Source organism: Podarcis liolepis, assembly GCF_965112155.1.
Source record: "Podarcis liolepis genome assembly, chromosome: 12".
In the NCBI taxonomy this organism is placed as follows: domain Eukaryota; kingdom Metazoa; phylum Chordata; class Lepidosauria; order Squamata; family Lacertidae; genus Podarcis; species Podarcis liolepis.
The window spans coordinates 3582607-3598756 of NC_139563.1; the positions used below are offsets into that span (position 1 = coordinate 3582607).

The window sequence follows — 16150 nt, forward strand, 5'->3', positions numbered from 1 at the left end:
AATTTATTATTTATACCCCGCCCATCTGGCTGGGCCCCCCCAGCCACTCTGGGCGGCTTCCAAAAGAATATTAAAATACTATAATACATCAAACATTAAAAGCTTCCCGAAACAGGGCTGCCTTCAGATGTCTTCTAAAAGCCTGGTAGTTGTTCTCTTTGACATCTGGTGGGAGGGTGTTCCACAGGGAAGGCGCCACTACCGAGAAGGCCCTCTGCCTGGTTCCCTGTAACTTGGCTTCTCGCAGGGAGGGAACCGCCAGAAGGCCCTCGGCGCTGGACCCCAGTGTCCGGGCAGAACGATGGGGGTGGAGACGCTCCTTCAGGTATACTGGACCGAGGCCGTTTAGGGCTTTAAAGGTCAACACCAACACTTTGAATTGTGCTCGGAAACGTACTGGGAGCCAATGTAGGTCTTTCAAGACCGGTGTTATGTGGTCTCGGTGGCCGCCCCCAGTCACCAGTCTAGCTGCCGCATTCTGGATTAGCTGTAGTTTCCGGGTCACCTTCAAAGGTAGCCCCACGTAGAGCACATTGCAGTAATCCAAGCGGGAGATAACCAGAGCATGCACCACTCTGGCGAGACAGTACGCAGGCAGATAGGGTCTCATCCTGCGTACCAGGTGGAGTTGGTAGACAGCTGCCCTGGATACAGAATTGACCTGTGCCTCCATGGACAGCTGTGAGTCCAGAATGACTCCCAGGCTGCACACCTGGTCCTTCAGGGGCACAGTTGCCCCATTCAGGACCAGGGAATCCTCCACACCTGCCCGCCCCCTGTCCCCCCAAAACTACTTCTGTCTTGTCAGGATTCAACCTCAATCTGTCAATTATATTTGACAGATCTGTCAATCTGTCTCATAGAGTCAATAGAATTGTAGACTTGGAAGGGACCCTGGAGATCATCCAGTCCAACCTACTGAAAATGCAGGAATATGCAGCTAAGCTGTCCCATAGGGGGACTGAACCAGCGGTGAACACAGTTCTTTAAGGGCGAGTCATCTGTGTTCACAGGAGGCCGCCCAGTGCTGGATTTATAGATAGGCTGAACAAGCTATAGCTTAGGGCCCCACTGTCTTGGGGGCACCCCAAAAAAATAAAAGGGGGGAACTGGATGTACATTTCCAAAATATAAGATAAAAAATAATAATAAAACCTACATACAGCAACAGTGTTTTGTTTGCTCTGAGCCTGGCTTCGGCTGGGGAGGGCAGGATATAAATAAAATTATTTTATTATTATTATTATTTTACTATTTGTGTTGTGTAGGCTCCTATGATGTAAGTCAGGGGCCCCACCTGCTAGCCTGCTCCCTAAAATATCCCTGGTTTGCTCCTTTCTATATATAGGGTGCCTACACTCTGCATGTGCAAATGGCTTGAGATACCTATTGGGTCCATAAATTAGCATATATTCAACACAAAAAACGGCAACAATTTGTTGTTGACAAAGGACAGCTGGCCATAGAAAGGGCCCCATTACCTTCAGGAGCTGAGGGCCACATCAAACCTAAATCCGGCCCTGAGAGAACCCGATCTACAACATAATGTACCAACTGCAATGTCTGATCTGGGTTCAAGGGCAGCCCCACATAAGACAGCTTTGCAGTAATCCAGCCTCAAAGTTACCAGCAACCTGGGTCCCTGTGGCTTTGGTGGAAACACCCAGTTTGCTTTCTTACTCACCCTGACCTGTCAGTTCAACCTGGACTGAGATCAGAACTCCAAATTGGCAAGGGAATTATTTTTGCATCGTCCCGACTACTCACCTCGATCGTCTTAGGCCACAGTGGGGTGGCGGGGAAGTTGTGAATGTAAACCTCATTGGCCACTGTGTTCACATCAACGGCGGCCACGATTTTAGCAGGGATGCCGCTCGCTAGAATTCAAGCAGGGAACAGTCAGGGGAGTCGGTTTAAGAAGAACACCACTGGTGGTGGTGTTTTTTAATCATTTAGTTAACAATTATGTCCTCCATAAACTCAGTTGTGCTTATTCCTGTTGCTTAAATAAAACTGCTAGTCAGCTGTTCTAATAATAATAATAATAATTTTTATTTATACCCTGCCCTCCCCAGCCAGAGCCGGGCTAAGGGCAGCTAACACCAATAAAATCACAGTAAAAACATAAGGGGGGGAAGGGGGGGAGGAAATAATAATTTATTTATACCCCACCCATCTGATTAGGTTTCCCCAGCCACTCTGGGTGGCTTCCAGCAAAATATAAAAATACAATAATTCTTCAAATGTTAAAAGCTTCCCTAAACAGGGCTGCCTTCAGATGTCTTCTAAAAGTCAGGGAGTTGTTTATTTCCTTGACATCTGAAGGGAGGGCGTTCCACAGGGCAGGTGCCACTACCGAGAAGGCCCTATACCTTGTTCCCTGTAACCTTGCTTCTCACAGGGAAGGAACTGCCAGAAGGCCCTCGGAGCTGGACCTGAATGTACGGGCAGAACGATGGGGGTGGAGACGCTTCTTCAGATATACTGAACTGAGGCCATTTAGGGCTTTCAAGGTCAGCACCAACACTTTGAATTGTGCTCGGAAACGTACTGGGAGCCAATGTAGGTCTTTCAATGTGGTCTCGGCGGCCGCTCCCAGTCACCAGTCTAGCTGCCGCATTCTGGATTAATTGCAGTTTCCTGGTCACCTTCAAAGGTAGCCCCACATAGAGCGCATTGCAGTAGTCCAAGCGAGAGATAACCAGAGCATGCACCACTCTGGCGAGACAGACAGCGGGCAAGAAGGGTCTCATCCTGTGTACCAGATGGAGCTGGTAGACAACCGCCCTGGACACAGAATTGACCTGCGCCTCCATGGACAGCTGTGAAGTGGTCACACTGGGAAATAGTAAAGTCCTGGCTTTTTAAATCTGCAGCCATTGAAAACTTCAAGTAAACTTTATTTCCATGCTATTCCAATAAGCTGTAAAAGTACAGGAGCCTCACTCAGAACACCATAAACAATAACTGCTGGAGTTTTTAATTCCCAGCACCCAGCCCTACCCCCTTGAAACCAAACCTGTTTCTGTGGGAGGTTATTTCAGTTAAATCAGTCAACTCAAAATAATCAATAAAGTCTCCCTTCAACCCAGGTGTGTGCTGTGTCCCTGTATTGTGGGACGCCTCTAGTTGTTTAGATGATTAAGGGTTCTGTTCCAGATAGCCATGTAATTGCAAACCAATATGTTTAAATTGTTAAAAGCAACCAGTTAGTATTTGCAGTTCTTCGTTTTCCAGCCAAAGAGTCATTTTGTATTGTAGTCTCTTTTTTAATGCTTTATTTTTATGGTAAGTACAAATCATAGGTGCAAAATCAAAAAGGTACAGAGCTTTCAAAAGATACATTAATTTCATCACGTCATAATTTCAGTGGTAACTTCCCGCTCCCCCCCGATCGAGGTTCCCAATAATTATTATTTTCTCGTACTGTTCGTTATCACTCTTGAGTTTCTTCTAGCTTTGTAACATTGCCTACTTTTGTACAGAGGTCACTCCAAGGCTATATTTGCACTCCCCCACCCCCTCAGCCAAAGAGTCATCTTGTATTGTAGTCAATAGATACAAACCCGTCATGTGAATCCGATATAGTTTTCCCACTGAAGTCAGCCTCTCTGTAAGTACAGTGGTACCTCGGGTTAAGAACTTAATTCGTTCTGTTCTTAACTTGAAACTGTTCTTAACCTGAAGCACTACTTTAGCTAATGGGGCCTCATGCTGCCAACGTGCCGCCGGAGCACAATTTCTCTTCTCATCCTGAAGCAAAGTTCTTAACCCGAGGTACTATTTCTGGGTTAGCAGAGTCTGTAACCTGCGTCTGTAACCCAAGGTACCACTGTAGTGGTAGGCGAATTGGACCCTCCTACCTCAGATCCAAGCATCAAATTGCCAGACAAGCAAAGGTGCTGTTTAGCAGCAAACAAAGTACAGTGGTACCTCTGGTTACGTACTTAATTCGTTCCGGAGGTCCGTTCTTAACCTGAAACTGTTTTTAACCTGAGACACCACTTTAGCTAATGGGGCCTCCCGCTGCAGCCACACGATTTCTGTTCTCATCCTGAAGCAAAGTTCTTAACCCGAGGTACTATTTCTGGGTTAGCGGAGTCTGTAACTTGAAGCATATGTAACCTGAAGCATATGTAACCCAAGGTACCACTGTACTGGTAGTTTAATTGGCTAAGATTCTTCTTGTCTATTAATACAACATCATTTCCCCTCTTGTGGAGAGCTGTAGCAGCACAATCTCCAGATCTGATGCTGTTTTGAACAATTCCCCACCGCTCCACCCCGATACCTGAGAACACCTGCACAACAGAACTAAAACTTGAAGTCGGTCACCATCTGCTCTTAAAAAAAGCTGGTGCACGCCACACTCAGGGGTCAGCAAGCTTTTTCAGCCGTGGGCCGGTCCACGGTCCCTCAGACCATGTGGTGGGCCGGACTATACTTTGCAAAAATAAAAAATAAAGGAACAAATTTCTATGCCCCACAAATAACCCAGAGATGCATTTGAAATCAAAGCACACATTCTACTCATGTAAAAACACCAGGCAGGCCCCACAAATAACCCAGAGATGCATTTTAAATAAAAGCACATGTAAAAACACGCTGATTCCTGGACCGTCCGCGGGCCGGATTGAGATGGCGATTGGGCCGCATCCGGCCCCCGGGCCTTAGTTTGCCTACCCCTGGATTATGGGTAACACACATCACATCTCCAGCTGTGAATGTGCAAAGAAGTGCCCTCCGTTGGCTGGGAACCTATAATGGGGCAATAATAAATAAATAAGGTCTGGATCAGGCAACTTTGTGATCCGGGTGGCTCTTTAGCTTGTGGAACTTGACGCTGTCCACTTTCTCAAAGCGCTTTCCGCAGTGCTCGCAGGTGAAGTTGTACTGGGCCTCCGAGGTGTGTTTCTTCATGTGCCAGTTGAGAGACGCTCGCTGCCGGCACTGGTAACCGCAGATCTCGCACTGGAGAGGCGTCTCCCCTGTGTGTGTCCGGCGGTGGACTTCCAGGTGGTTCTTGCGCTTGAAGGATTTCCCGCAGGTCTCGCAGGTGAATTCGCGGACTCCGGAGTGGATGATCATGTGTCTCCGGAGGTGGTTGGAGAGATAGAACTTCTTGCCACAACCTGGGTGGGGACACACCTTCGTCTTCCCCTTCCGGTGGACGAGGTTAACGTGGTTCTGGAAACTGCTAAGTGCTACGTAGACCTGGGTGCACCCTTCATAGGGGCAGTGGAACATCTCCAGCATGCCGTCGGCGTCCATCACCCGGCCCCTTTTGCTCCTCCGCCTCTTCTCGGGCTCCTTTGGAATCTCGTAGATGATGGAGGACATGTTGATGCCCTCGGTCTCCTCCTCTGCTTCCAGCCCCACACTCTCAGGCTCTGGCTCTGGGTCACAGGGCGTCCTTATTTCCGCCGAGGGCTGTGGCTCCTCTTTTTTGAGCTCAAAAAGCTCCTCGTTTTCTCGTTTGGTTTCGATGTACTCCACACTCTCCATGCTACTGGGCTGTCCGGTCCCAGGCTCCGTCTGGGCATAGGCCGCCGCCACACCCTCAATCATGGCGCAGGGCAGCTCCTCTGCGCCCGTGCTGGTGACGTTCAGCTGGATGCCCTCAGCCGTGAGGGCATCATAGCCAGGCCCGGCGATGATGATCACCTGTGAGCCCTGCGCCACACCTTGAACGGGGCAGCTGGCCACCACCTCACTAAGCGTCTCTGGCGTCACGTTGTCAAAGAGAGTGCCGTGGCCTGAACTCATCTGCACCGGCACCGGAACGCACACCACAGTTTCCATGGTCTGTGTGCCGCTGAGGGGTGGGCACACGCCAGGCCCCTGCTCTGACGCCAGGTTCTCAATATGGTGCTCAAACGGAATGTGGATGCCATCCCGAGTGATGAGCCCACTTGCACTCTCGCCCTCCTTATTTTCTGTCGGCTGCCGCTGCATCTGGCCCTCTGACCGCTCTTCGGCCTCCGAACTAGAGCTCTCGTCGGAATTCCCGCAGCTTCCGGCATGGCCGCCCTCGTTCTCGGAGTCGCTGAGCGGCTTGAGAGGCGAGTGCAAGTCCTGGAAATAGCGGTGGCCCGCTTCGCACTGCCACACGGCCGTCGTGTACATCTCAAAGGTGGGGTCCAGCTCAGAGAGGTGGGGCTCGTAGGGGCAGCGGTTTTTGTGGTCTTCGTACCAGATGACGACGTTCTTCAGGCAGTTCACGTTCCGCCGCCTTCTCTTCTTCCTTTGCGGCTCGTACGGCAGCTGCTCCCAGAGTTTCCCTCGGCGCCCGGCCCGCTGTTCCCGCTCCAGTCCCAGCAAGTACGCGGCCAGCTTGGCGTCGCTCCAGCCACTGCGTTGCCTCAGGTTCGACCAGGGGCCGTGGGACTCGCCCAGGTAGACGCGCCGCATGTCATATTTCTTCCGGGACTCGAGGCGGCGCTGGGCTCGGTCGGACTCCGTTAGCCGCGGCCTACCCCGGGCCTTACGGCCACCCCGGGCTTTCCGGCTCCCCTGCGCCGGGTCTCCATCTCCGGCAGCGGCTTCCTCCTCTTCCTCTTCCTCTTCCTCCTCGGGTTCCCCGCCGTCCTCGTCGCCCGTGGCCGGGCCGTGCTCAGAGTCGCTCATCCCTGGCCGGTAGCTAAGTTGTCCTAGTGCAGTTGCACTTCTGTAGAGAGAATGGGAAACTTGACTTGAGCAGATGGTTGCAATTTCTTGGGATGTGTCAGAATTAAAATTAACTTGCTAGAAAACAAGCCACTTCTTTTCTAAACCTTCACAGGTTCAAATTTCATTTTAAAAAAAATTATTAAGGTTTATAGAGAAAAATAGAAAACATATCTTCTCCCCTTTTTTTTAACCAAACCAAAAATCTAGACAAGAGAAGTGGAAAAAGGGAGTGGAGAAAGAAATGAAGGAAAAGAACTGAAAAGGGAATTGATATAAATATTGGAGAAAGTGGTGGTCTGGACACACCACTGTCTTACTCCATTACAGGTGGGTAATAATAATAATAATAATAATAATAATAATAATAATAATAATAATAATAATTTATTATTTATACCCCGCCCATCTGGCTGGGCTTCCCCAGCCACTCTGGGCAGGTTCCAACAAAATATTAAAATACAGTAATACATCAAACATTAAAAGCTTCTCTAAACAGAGCTGCCTTCAGATGTCTTCTAAAAGTCTGGTAGTTGTTTAACTCTTTGACATCTGATGGGAGGGTGTTGCACAGGGCGGGCGCCACCACCAAGAAGGCCCTCTGCCTGGTTCCCTGTAGCTTTGCTTCTTGCAGTGAGGGAACCGCCGGAAGGCCCTCGGAGCTGGACCTCAGCGTCCAGGTAGAACAATGGGGGTGGAGACTTGTTAACCAACCAGCATAATTGCATCTGATTTTCAAATGTGTGTTTTCATAAGAGTGTGAGCGGAGTCTTATCAATGTTAGTAGCCTCAAACTCTCCCTATAACCTGCTTCTGAGAATTGAATCGAAGGCTGATTTAAAGTCAATAAATGCAGCATGCAAGCCTTCTTTAGTTGCTGACTTTTCAGCAATAAACTGAAGCATTGGTCCTCGATCAACTGTGGATCGCCCCACTCTGAAACTGGCTTGCTCATCTTTGAGGATGTTTTCTTGCTCTGTCCTGTCTAATTGTTTCTCCTACAGGCATTTAATTTGCTGGTTACACTCAGGAGACTGATTGGTCTATAGTTTGCTGGGTCTGGTATTTCACTTTTTTTGTGAATTGGGATTATACCCCAGTCCTAAAGTATATGTCAGATGTGGTCAGTACATGTGAATAAAGATGCAAGTATAGGAACCCACCAACCTAATGTTTGCTTTCAGCAATTTGGGGAGAACGTTGTCACACCCGCGAGCTCTGCCTGGTTTTAATTTAGAGATGATACATCAGATTTCTTAGGAGGAGACTGGGAGCCACACTGGGAAATTTTGGTGTTAAGTCTTAGATGGTGCTTGATAAGTTAGTCCTGACACAAAGACGGTACTAAAATATGCTACGCAGGAGTTTGGAGAGATAAAGTACAGTGGTACCTTGGGTTACAGACACTGCAGGTTACGGACTCTACTAACCCAGAAACAGTACCTCAGGCTAAGAACTTAGCTTCAGGATGAGAACAGAAATCGTGCTCCGGTGGCGCGGTGGCAGCAGGAGGCCCCATTAGCTAAAGTGGTGCTTTAGGTTAAGAACAGTTTCAGGTTAAGAACGAACCTCCAGAACGAATTAAGTTTTAAGCCGAGATACCACTGTATTCCATACCTCTGGTTGCGAACAGGATCCGTTCCGGAGCCCCATTCACAACATGAGCAGAACACAACCCGCGTCTGCGTGGGTTGCGATTCGCCGCGTCTGCACATGCGCGAACAGCGAAACCCAGAAGTAACCCTTTCCTGTACTTCCGGGTCACTGTGGGACGCAACCTAAATAGATTTAACCTGAAGCAAACATAACAAGAGGTATTGCAGTCGTTAAGAGTCGTCAACAGGCTCATCTCAGCTATCTGCCAATCTCCCATTCCCACCACCCTTCTGAGTAATACCCCTCCCCACCTTCTCACTATATAGAAGGATCTGGCAACTTCTGTTTCAGTGTATCTGAAGAAGTGTGCATGCACACGAAAGCTCATACCAAGAACTAACTTAGTTGGTCTTTAAGGTGCTACTGGAAGGAATTTTTTTATTTTGACTATGGCAGACCAACACGGCTACCTATCTGTAACTGTAACAAGAGGTATGACTGTGCTTGCTGTCGTTTTTGGCCCCACACTTAAACACATGCCAGAAGGTGGTAGAGTCTTTCCATGTGTTTCTCTGTCACACATGCCAGGTCAAGTCCTCCACTCACGATCAAGTCGTGGATGACCGCTGCCTTGTGAATCATTGACCTGGCATTGCACAGCAACACCTTCAGGTCATGTGGGTCTCCCTTGTCGATTCGGGTATCCCTCCAGTCAAGACCAGACCCAGAGGCAGGGATAGTCTTCAAACAACGACTAAACCTGTCTCCTCGGTAATGATGTGGTCTGGTCTTAGCAGGACTGCTCCTTTTGCCCATGATCACGGAGATCGGGTGTCCCAGTGCATCCCCCTTGTGGAACTTGCCCCAGCCATTCTGTTAGCTGGGGCCCACTCCCAGGCAGCCCTGACCCTCTCCCCTTAAGAACAGAATACAAACCACACAACAAACGAATGGAACAGTAGAAACTAATAATAATAATAATTTACAATTATACTAAAATTAAACTAATCCCCTGTCCCAACAGAGGCAAAACAAAACAGAAAAACAACATTTTAAATGCCACAGATTAATAATAATAATAATAATATTTTTTTATTTCTACCCTGCCTATCTGGCTGGGTTTCCCCAGCCACTCCAGGCAGCTTTCAACATAACATTAAAAGCACAATGAAACATCAAACATTAAAAACTTCCCTAAACAGGGCTGCCTTCAGATGTCTTCTAAAAGTCAGGTAGTTGTTTATTTCCTTAACATCTGATGAGAGGGCATTCCACAGGGTGGGCGCCACCACCGAGAAGGCCCTCTGTCTGGTTCCCTGTAGCTTTGCTTCTTGCAGCGAGGGAACCGCCAGAAGGCCCTCGGAACTGGATCTCAGTTTGCAGGTAGAACGATGGGAGTGGAGACGCTCCTTCAGGTATACTGGACCGAGGCCGTTTAGGGCTTTAAAGGTCAGCACCAACACTTTGAATTGTGCTCAGAAACGTACTGGGAGCCAATGTCGGTCTTTCAAGACCAGTGTTATATGGTTTCAGTGGCTGCTCCCAGTCACCAGTCTAGCTGCCGCATTCTGGATTAGTTGTAGTTTCCGGGTCACCTTCAAAGGTAGCCCCACGTAGAGCGCGTTGCAGTAGTCCAAGCGGGAGATAACCAGAGCATGCACCACTCTGGCAAGACAGTCTCAAGGCAGGGAGGGTCTCATCCTGTGCACCAGATGGAGCTGGTAGACAGCTGCCCTGGACACAGAACTGACCTGCGCCTCCATGGACAGCTACGAGTCCAAAATGACTCCCAGGCTGCGCACCTGGTATTTCAGGGGCACAGTCACCCCATTCAGGACCAGGGAGTCCTCCACACCCACCCGCCCCCTGTCCCCCAAAAACAGTACTTCTGTCTTGTCAGGATTCATCCTCATTCCGTTAGCTGCCATCCATCCTCCAACTGCCTCCAGGGGTATTAGTGGGGATGGGATTGGGGGCAGTTTACCTACTTCTTCCCTGCTTTAAGCATGGTTTGTTTGGCAGGGGTATTTTCAACTGTGTCTCTATCCAGGTGTCCCATTGTTTCGACTCGTCTTCTAGGATATATGGGGTTATGTGGCACTCCCAGGCAGCCCTGACCCTTGCCCCTTAAGAACAGAATGCAAACTATACAATAAATCAATAAAACAGTAGAAATGTTTAAAATAAACCCCAAAACCTACATTTATACTAAAATCAGGGACGCGGGTGGCACTGTGGGTTAAACCACCGATCAGAAGGTTGGCGGTTCGAATCCCTGCGATGGGGTGAGCTCCCGTTGCTCGGTCTCTGCTCCTGCCAACCTAGCAGTTCGACAGCACGTCAAAGTGCAAGTAGATAAATAGGTACCACTCCAGCGGGAAGGTAAACGGCGTTTCTGTGTGCTGCTCTGGTTCACCAGAAGCGGGTTAGTCATGCTGGCCACATGACCCGGAAGCTGTATGCCGGCTCCCTCGGCCAATAGAGCGAGATGAGCGCCGCAGCCCCAGAGTCGTCCACGACTGGACCTAATGGTCAGGGATCCCTTTACCTTTAAACTAAAATTAAACTAATCCCCAGCCCACCTAAACAATTATCCCACCCCAACATAGCAAAAAACAAACAAACAAAAAACCCAACATTTGAAACGCCACAGATTAAAAACTATTTTAAAACATTTAAAAGCTTTTTTTATTGTTGCTGCCTCTCTGGAGCCTTGTAGCTCCTGTTCAGGGTAAGTGTGGGCCCCACCCCCTAGGCCGGGTGGAAAGGGCCTTGAATCAGGGAAGCAGTTCTTCCTTCTAACACTCGGGCAGTTGTCCGATTTGGGCCTCTGTACATTTGGTATTGTTTTGTTAGAATTTTTTTTTCCTATGGCGATACATTCATGGTCAAATCAGTGCTCGGATTGTTTAATGTGTAGCTTGGATTTCAAAAGGGACACGGGTGGCGCTGTGGGTTAAACCACAGAGCCTAGGACTTGCCAATCAGAAGGTCGGCAGTTCGAATCCCCGCCATGGGGTGAGCTCCCGTTGCTCGGTCCCTGCTCCTGCCAACCTAGCAGTTCGAAAGCACATCAAAGTGCAAGTAGATAAATAGGTACCACTCTGGCGGGAAGGTAAATGGCGTTTCCGTGTGCTGCTCTGGTTCGCCAGAAGCGGCTTAGTCATGCTGGCCACATGACCCGGAAGCTGGATGCCGGCTCCCTTGGCCAATAAAGCGAGATGAGTGCCGCAACCCCAGAGTCGGCCACAACTGGACCTAATGGTCAGGGGTCCCTTTACCCTTTACCTTTACCTTTGGATTTCAAAAGGAGTTCCAAGAGCACGACTGACACATCTAGACTCTTAAGCCCAACACATTATAGACACAAAAGTGCTATAAATATGGTAGGGATTTAAGAGCAGCTGTAGCATATGGAAACCAGCTATACATGCCTCAATGGACTCGCTGTCCAACCCACGGTCGAAAGTTTCCTATGTTTGAAGAATGACTATAGTAAGTGCCAAGATAAATTTCCAGACTTATCTTGGGTGCACAAAATCTACTTAACCTACAACAAAATACTAGCTTCCTGGGGCCAGGCAGAGGAGCATCGATTCAACTCCATCCTTTCTCCACTCGCTCGCCTGTGTTGCAAATCTCTGCCATTTACGGTGACCAGGCTTAAACGAGAATCTAATACAAAACTCTTTTAGCAACGTCCAGAAAACAAATTGAGGGGGGATTTCCCACGCTTGCAGGGCGTGCGTGCGTGTGAGGACCGCTTCCTGCGTATTTTCTCCATCTTGGACCTCCTGTTAATAGCAGAAGAGCAAGGGGAGGGGGGTAATAATAATAATAATAATATATTTTTATTTATACCCCGCCCTTCCTGGTTCAAAAACCAGGCTCAGGGCAGCTAACCACAAATTTAAAACCCTTAATTATAAAAGCAGCATAAAACACACTATAAAAACATGAATAACAATAAAATTCAAAATTTTTTGGAAGCCTTGCAGTAGGGATAAAACAAGTGTTGCGGCAACTCTGGAGTTTGCAACTGAAGCTAGAAGCTGGACAGAGAGGGGGGGGGTATCCGAACCACAGCAATACTCTGAAGGCCCCTGAAAACTGTCTCCAAAAGCCCTGGCTTGGAGAGGAGAAAATCTTGTTTTTCCTATTCCTGATCTGAGCATCTTCCTCCTCCCCAGCCCGGAAGCCAAGCCTTGCAAAGGATGCTCTGGAGGCAGGGATACTGCTGCAGCTTGCATGCATGAACCCAAAGGGAGGGCAAGGTCCAAGATACCTTTCAACGCCTGGTGCATCCCTCCAATGCCACTATACAGCTCCAGAACATGCAGGGACTCCATTTCTCCTCTTCCCCAGCAGAAAGTGCAACCACAGCTGGTGCAGCTGGCTCGTCTGTGCCCGCGGCTTGCAAGCAGCAAGCACCTTCCGTTCCGCAGCTCTTTGGTTCCTCCTTTCCTGCCCAGCAACCGTTTCTCCCCAGCCAGCCAAGTCCAGGTAGCCTCCCTCCCCTCACTTTTCCCACGCCTCTAGGATAACTCCAGGAAAAAGTCGACCTGCAGACTGCAGCCTCTGCCCGCCCTGATTTGCATCTGCAAAAAAAACACCACAAATATTGCAATTTTATTTTATTTTTATTTTGGAGTGTGCAATTTCCTCCCCCCCTTCAGGGTGTTGTGAGAATTGCACCCCTGCCTACATGCACATGAGGGGTGCATGTAAATAAACGCTCCCCGTTTGACCGTACCTCCAAGCCAAGCACTGCCGGGGGGAGGGAAAGGAAAAAGACCCCTTTTCTCTGAGCTGATTGGGTCAAGAAAATCCTTGAAGGCTCAGCAGTGCCCCCTATTGTGTTCCCTAGGCGATCTGGCTGAAACGTCTAGCTCTGCAAACTGGATAGGTTGTTATTCCAGGGTGCAGTCGTAAATGGGCAAAAAGGCCGGTTTAGAAAGGGAAACGTCCCAACTTGCCCCCCCACACTAAAATAACCAGAAAATAAAAGAGTTCGTGCAGCAACAGGAGTTTATTTAACTCCTACATTTCTGGGAAGGGAAATCTCTTTTCCCACGCAAATCTCAGGAATTTCACAATCTCTCCTTGCCACATTGTAGATAAAGACAATGGCTACAGATAAAGATGTATCTTTGCAAATTGTAAGACTGTATCTGTGACTAAAATCTTTGTTAAAGTTTGCTCAGCATGCGAAAGCAAACACTCCCCTGAATAATCCCATTTCCTTGCTAAAAGAAGCACATGATATATTTCCTGGATGAGTTGCGGTTTCTTTGAAAATAGGTTTAAAAGACCAAATCCATTTTTGTTATTTATCTCCAAGGACATCAGTCAAGTTACATTCTGAGTACTTTTGCTGATGGCTGCAGAGAAGCAGGTAGATATAATTTTACAGCCCATAATTTAACTGTCATGACTTCCATAACCTGCTTTAGAATTCCAGATTTTGCAGATGTGTTTGTGTGTCAGACCTACGATAAGTTCACAAATTAAACATCCCTGAGCATCAAGCACAGGGATTTTATTCTAATAGCAAATGTACCTACCGTTATTATTCTATTCTTTATATATTCTCTAATACATTCTTGCAGCAATTTGTACTGTTGCTCTTATTTCTCATATATTTCTTTATCCAAGGTCAATCAAAAGCTGCCATAGACGAAAGACCACTGGTATATTTTTGTACATCTCTCTTATATTTATCCCATTTTTGTGCAAATTCTTGTCTCGAACTGCCTCTTAGGCTGTTGGTCAATTGCACCATTTCCACATATTCTTGTAACTTATTCTGCCAATCCATTTGTTATGGAAATTACAGGGAGGGGCACATCTTGAAAGTTAAATATTACAAATATTATGCCTGGATATATCCTTCCAACTTGACAGCTCAGGGAAGTCACCTAGCTTTAAAAATAATATAAAATCATCTCCTTTCCCAGTTCCCCCCATTCCAAAGCTATTTTCCCCTTGCAAAAGGACTCCAGGAAGTTCTCAGAAGTGGAAATTGCTGGGCTCATTGTTAGCCAAAGGAAGCCAAATCTCATCAAAACAGAGAAACCAGTAGGAGAACACTTCAATCTCCCAGGACATTCTATACAAGATCTCAAAGTAGCTGTTTTACTACAAAGGAATTTCAGAAATAGACTGGAAAGAGAAGCTGCTGAATTACAACTCATTACCAAACTTAAAACCATGGAGAGACCTGGGCTGAACAAAGACATTGGATTCTTATCCCATTATACATGACTAAGCCATTTCTCACCTTCTCACCCCTTGCCTTTTCCTGTAGACCTATTGCAGTCGTTAAGAGTCGTCAACAGGCTCATCTCAGCTATCTGCCAATCTCCCATTCCCACCACCCTTCTGAGTAATACCCCTCCCCACCTTCTCACTATATAGAAGGATCTGGCAACTTCTGTTTCAGTGTATCTGAAGAAGTGTGCATGCACACAAAAGCTCATACCAAGAACTAACTTAGTTGGTCTTTAAGGTGCTACTGGAAGGAATTTTTTTATCTCATCACCTGACTCGCCTCAGGCTCCAGACATGCAAAGGAAATTCTATTGTACTTTTGGGTGGTGGGTACTTAAGACATATTTGTCTATGCTCATCTTATACCTGAGTCTTGCCCTGCCATGTCTGCTTATGCTAATCTTGTTCAGTTTCTGTTAATTGATTCTCATGGGAACTTACAGATTCTGGCTTCACACAATTAACTCAAGGCAGTGTCAATTTACTCTTGGCAGAAAGCCAAGGTCTGCTTGACCTAGAAACTACTTACTCTGATTGGTTAACGACCAGCACTCAACTCTGTTATCTAGAAATGCTAGCACAGTTTGGTGTTAGGTGTGTTAGGAGTAGGAGTAGAAGTGCTGTGTATGGTTATGAGAGAGAGAGAGAGAGAAAGAAAGGATTTATTTTGCTTTGTTTTGTATGCAGAAACTCTGCTGGTTTTATTTTTCCCTTTTAATAAATCCTGTAAATAGTTATTCTGAGTCTAGCTGACTAGTCATTTCCACCTCGACTAGCTTCTTCGCTGTGCAGGAAAACTCTGCTACGTTTGGGCTAAAGCCGTTAGAGCTATGCCTGACACTTCAAAGTTCCATGAAATCTTGTACCAAGGACTTGTCTGGACATGTTTGCCAAGGTTAACCCCTCCCCTTCGAACTGTATTCTGGGATGTGGTGGGAAAGTTTAAAAAGTCCTTGTCACCCCATCCTCGGGGTTCAAAATTCCTCTTTGAACCTGTTGCGCAATAAACTTTGGTCTACAGCTATTTGCTCCGGTTGGCTGGACTCCTTCCTTTATTCCACAGGGACCCGCGGGCTCTGCCCGACGAGCTGGGTGACTGAGCAGCCTCGCACCCAGATTTTTCCTAAACACATTTGAAATATACTCAGAGTCGAGAGTGGATTTCATGCTCTTTATTCAGCTCATGGTGGTGAGGAGGGAATGGAAGTCCCCTCAAAGTATTTGCTTTATATACATTATTTACACAATGGGCTGCACGTGATTGGCTAATTCCGGAATTATCCTGTAGGCCAATCAGGTTGTGGATTCACTTCTATCTGGAGCTGGATTGGGTGGCTCCTGCCGACCAATCATACTGCCGCATTGTTCTAGGACCAATCAGACTGCTGCATTCTGAATCCTATTGTTCTAGGACCAATCAGACTGCTGCATTTTGGATCCTATTGTTCTAGGACCAATCAGACTGCTGCAGTTTGGATCCTATTCAACTCAGTACATAACAACATTATAGTCAGAACATTTTCCGCTTTCCAGTTCTTTGCTACTAGTGTTCGGGCCGCTGCCGTAGCGTATAAAAATATTTCTCTTACATTTTTGGGGATATCTTTACCAACAATGC

The 16150-nt window shown here is 47.5% G+C and overlaps 1 protein-coding gene and 1 long non-coding RNA gene across 2 annotated transcripts in view; one reads left to right on the top strand and one right to left on the bottom strand.

Annotated features, from left to right (window-relative positions):
- The window catches only part of LOC310689592, an 82684-nt gene that overhangs the window by 46371 nt on the left and 20163 nt on the right, over window positions 1-16150 (top strand). The gene's annotated exons all lie outside the window — the stretch shown is intronic.
- On the bottom strand, window positions 2722-12820 carry LOC310689351 (zinc finger protein 653-like). Its single transcript, XM_083466967.1, has 2 exons — window positions 12548-12820; window positions 2722-6667 (listed from the first exon to the last, which is right to left on the bottom strand). Exon 2 carries the CDS (start codon window positions 6625-6627, stop codon window positions 4795-4797), a length of 1833 nt encoding a protein of 610 aa, XP_083323093.1. The 5' UTR covers window positions 6628-6667; window positions 12548-12820; the 3' UTR covers window positions 2722-4794.

Excerpts from the sequence above, each read along its gene's own strand:
- LOC310689351 (XM_083466967.1), bottom strand. The coding sequence starts at position 6,627 with ATGAGCGACTCTGAGCACGGCCCGGCCACGGGCGACGAGGACGGCGGG.